The sequence below is a fragment of the Cebus imitator genome, unplaced genomic scaffold (assembly GCF_001604975.1).
Source record: "Cebus imitator isolate Cc_AM_T3 unplaced genomic scaffold, Cebus_imitator-1.0 Scaffold6, whole genome shotgun sequence".
NCBI classification, from domain to species: Eukaryota; Metazoa; Chordata; class Mammalia; order Primates; family Cebidae; genus Cebus; species Cebus imitator.
The window spans coordinates 10,470,452-10,473,179 of record NW_016107321.1 but is presented as its reverse complement, the minus strand read 5'-3'; the positions used below and the strand labels follow the sequence as shown (position 1 = coordinate 10,473,179).

At 45.0% G+C, this 2,728-nt stretch overlaps 1 protein-coding gene across 2 annotated transcripts in view; it reads right to left on the bottom strand.

The window, feature by feature from the left end:
* Positions 1-236: 236 nt before the first annotated feature.
* CNKSR3 (CNKSR family member 3) overlaps positions 237-2,728 on the bottom strand; it is a 108,423-nt gene continuing 105,931 nt past the window's right edge. For both annotated transcript variants that reach the window (XM_017538869.2, XM_037742067.1), the window contains one exon: positions 237-1,597. In XM_017538869.2, the coding sequence (XP_017394358.1) occupies positions 1,299-1,597 (299 nt within the window). In that variant the 3' untranslated portion in view covers positions 237-1,298. The remainder of the gene's footprint in view (positions 1,598-2,728) is intronic.

Genomic DNA, 2,728 nt, shown 5'->3' with positions numbered 1-2,728 from the left:
TACCTCAGAAAACTCCCGTCGTGCAATTTCACTTTGCAGATGCTTCTCCTGCTCTTCCATTTCTAATCCATAAAACCCCAAAATGCTTGGGAGGGTTTATTTTGATTTTTTTTTAACAATAGTGCCCTGCTGGTAACAGCCGTGACAGTCACTTGCTAATCAGAAAACACCTTGCACTCTCTTTTTCACTAGCTTCGTGTATGACGCATAACAGAAATATTTCAATTACAGGTGACTAAGAGTAAGAAAAATATACAACTATATTTAAAATACTTAAATTAACAAGATAGTACTTTTCCACTCTAACAAAATATCATACATTTAGTTTAAACAAGAGTTAATATCCAGACACACATTTTCAAAATGCCTGATGCTAGTTGAAAATTAGTGACCATGAGGCTCTCCAAGATATTTCTAATTAGCAAACCGTGTACAGTTTTGAAGAACTGCACATACTGTGCCGGAAGACAGAATACATTGAACAGGTCAAAATGCAAACTGATAGATCTTTCATAAACCTAAATCTTGTTGCTTCGCTTTTCTAAATGATACTTTGGCTGTTAGCGAATCTTACAGTTTCTTTTTCCTTAAAGACAATAATATATAAAACAACAACACCCCACACAAATAACCACAAACTTCTTTGTGTGAAATAAGCCCTATCAAAATGTGTTCATGTGTTTCGGTACCAACTGATCTATACTAAGACGGTAATGAAGAAGGTATTGAACAAGTGTAACAGGCTACACTTAACATCTGCCTCAAAGGAGAATCATACACTTGCCACATTATTGCAAATCAAAGCTGCTACACTTATGAATATGGTATACAGCTTTAAAAAATCAAATCAAAAATATTTTCTCACTGGCTTTTTCAGATAAAGAAGTTGGACCACAAACCAATACATCTGTGTGAAAATAGCCACCAATTTCTGTCCCCTCAGCCCCTCAAAGAGGAACAATGCCACCAGTCCTTCACAATGACCATAACGTCTCTGGCCAGGACTGCCATTTCTAGTGCGTCTCTCCACGTTCTGTCTCTGGGGAAGCCAGACAAGGCCCCACCCATTCCCCTCCTTGTGTCTTCACAAGCTAGCACCTAAGATCCTCCAAATTTGTTCCCATCCAATCCTGCAAACGTCCAAGAAGGGCAGTAGAAAACTTTTAGAAAAAGAAAGAAAGAAAGAAATTGCATAAGGTCTCTATGTAATACTGTGTCTGGAATGGGAAGAGGCTGTCCGCTGTAAAAGCAAGGCACTTGGAGCAGGAGCCAGGTGGGTGGCCCGAGCAGGGTCCCTCTCAGTGAGTCAACAGTTTCAGGCGTGTAAACCAGCTGGCCAGGAGGGACGGCTCTGTGGACGAGGACTTTGTGGCTGAGGAGCCAGATTTCTTTTTGGTCCCTTCCTCCTGGAATGGGATCGTGGCGCTGCTGTGGAGATCTGAATTGATGTAGCACCTGCTTCCTCGGATGTAGTCCGCACCTCGGACCAAATGCCGCTCGGTGGTGGGTCTGGAGAACCGGTATTGGGGAGAAGAGCTCTCTTCGATGATCGGAGGAATCCGCTCATTACTGAAATACCGGCAAAGGGCATCTTCCCCTGTTTCCAGACAAAGTCCATTAAAATCACAATCCCCGCCGGTAGCGGTAGCTCACACCTGTAATCCCAGCACTTTGGGAGGCGGAGGCAGGTGGATCGCAAGGTCAAGAGATGGAGACCATCCAGGCCAGCATGGTGAAACCCCGTCTCTACTAAAAATACAAAAATTAGCTGGGCATGGTGGCACATGCCTGTAATCCCAGCTACTCAGGAGGCTGAGGCAGGAGAATTGCTTGAACCAGGGAGGCAGAGGTTGCAGTGAGCCAAGATCGCCCCACTGCACTCCAGCCTGGCAACAGGGCAACACTCCATCTCAAAAATCAATCAATCAATCACAATCCCCTGCAGAGTGCTCTTTTGAGGGCCCTCAGCCTGCCCAGACTTCTGCCACCACCCTGAAAGTGGGCACCATACCCTGCTCTCCTCCCTGGATTGGCCACAGGTCCCACACATGGCTGGACCCACCAATGGGTGCTCTAGAAGCAAAAATGGAAAAGGTCCCTCATACTTCAGGCTGCTTTAGCGCCTGAGAAGTAACAAAAGGGGCTCCTTTAATGGTTGGGGATCAAAGACTTTAATGCCCTGCAATGCCTGAACAAGAATTATGTACTGTAAAATGCTAGGCATTAAAGTCGGGCATTCAGGGACATTTCTGAACAAGGAAAAGAGTGATCCTGCCCTAAAGGCCAGTAGACCCCCTGGGTGGGGGTAGAATGTTAAGAAACTGAATAGAAACTGAAAATACGGGACACTTTGGTAACAATGTAGCATCCCTGTAAAGCAGCAATTCTACATCCCAAAATGTACAAAGATCTGTGGACAAAGATGCTTACTAAAACATTTATTTTTATACTTATTTTTATTTTTGAGACAGGATCTCAGTCTGTCGTTCAGGCTAGAGTGCAGTGGTGCCATCACAGCTCATTGCAGCCTCCGCCTCTCAGGCACAAGTGATCCTCCTACCTCAGCCTCCCCAGAGGTAGCTGGGACTACACGTACATGCCACCACACCCAGCTGGTCTTGAAATCCTGAGCTCAAATGATCTGCCCACCTCAGCTTCCTAAAGTGCTGGGATTTTAGGCATGAGCCTCCACACCCTGGCTACCAAAGCATTTAGAATTTGAAAAAAA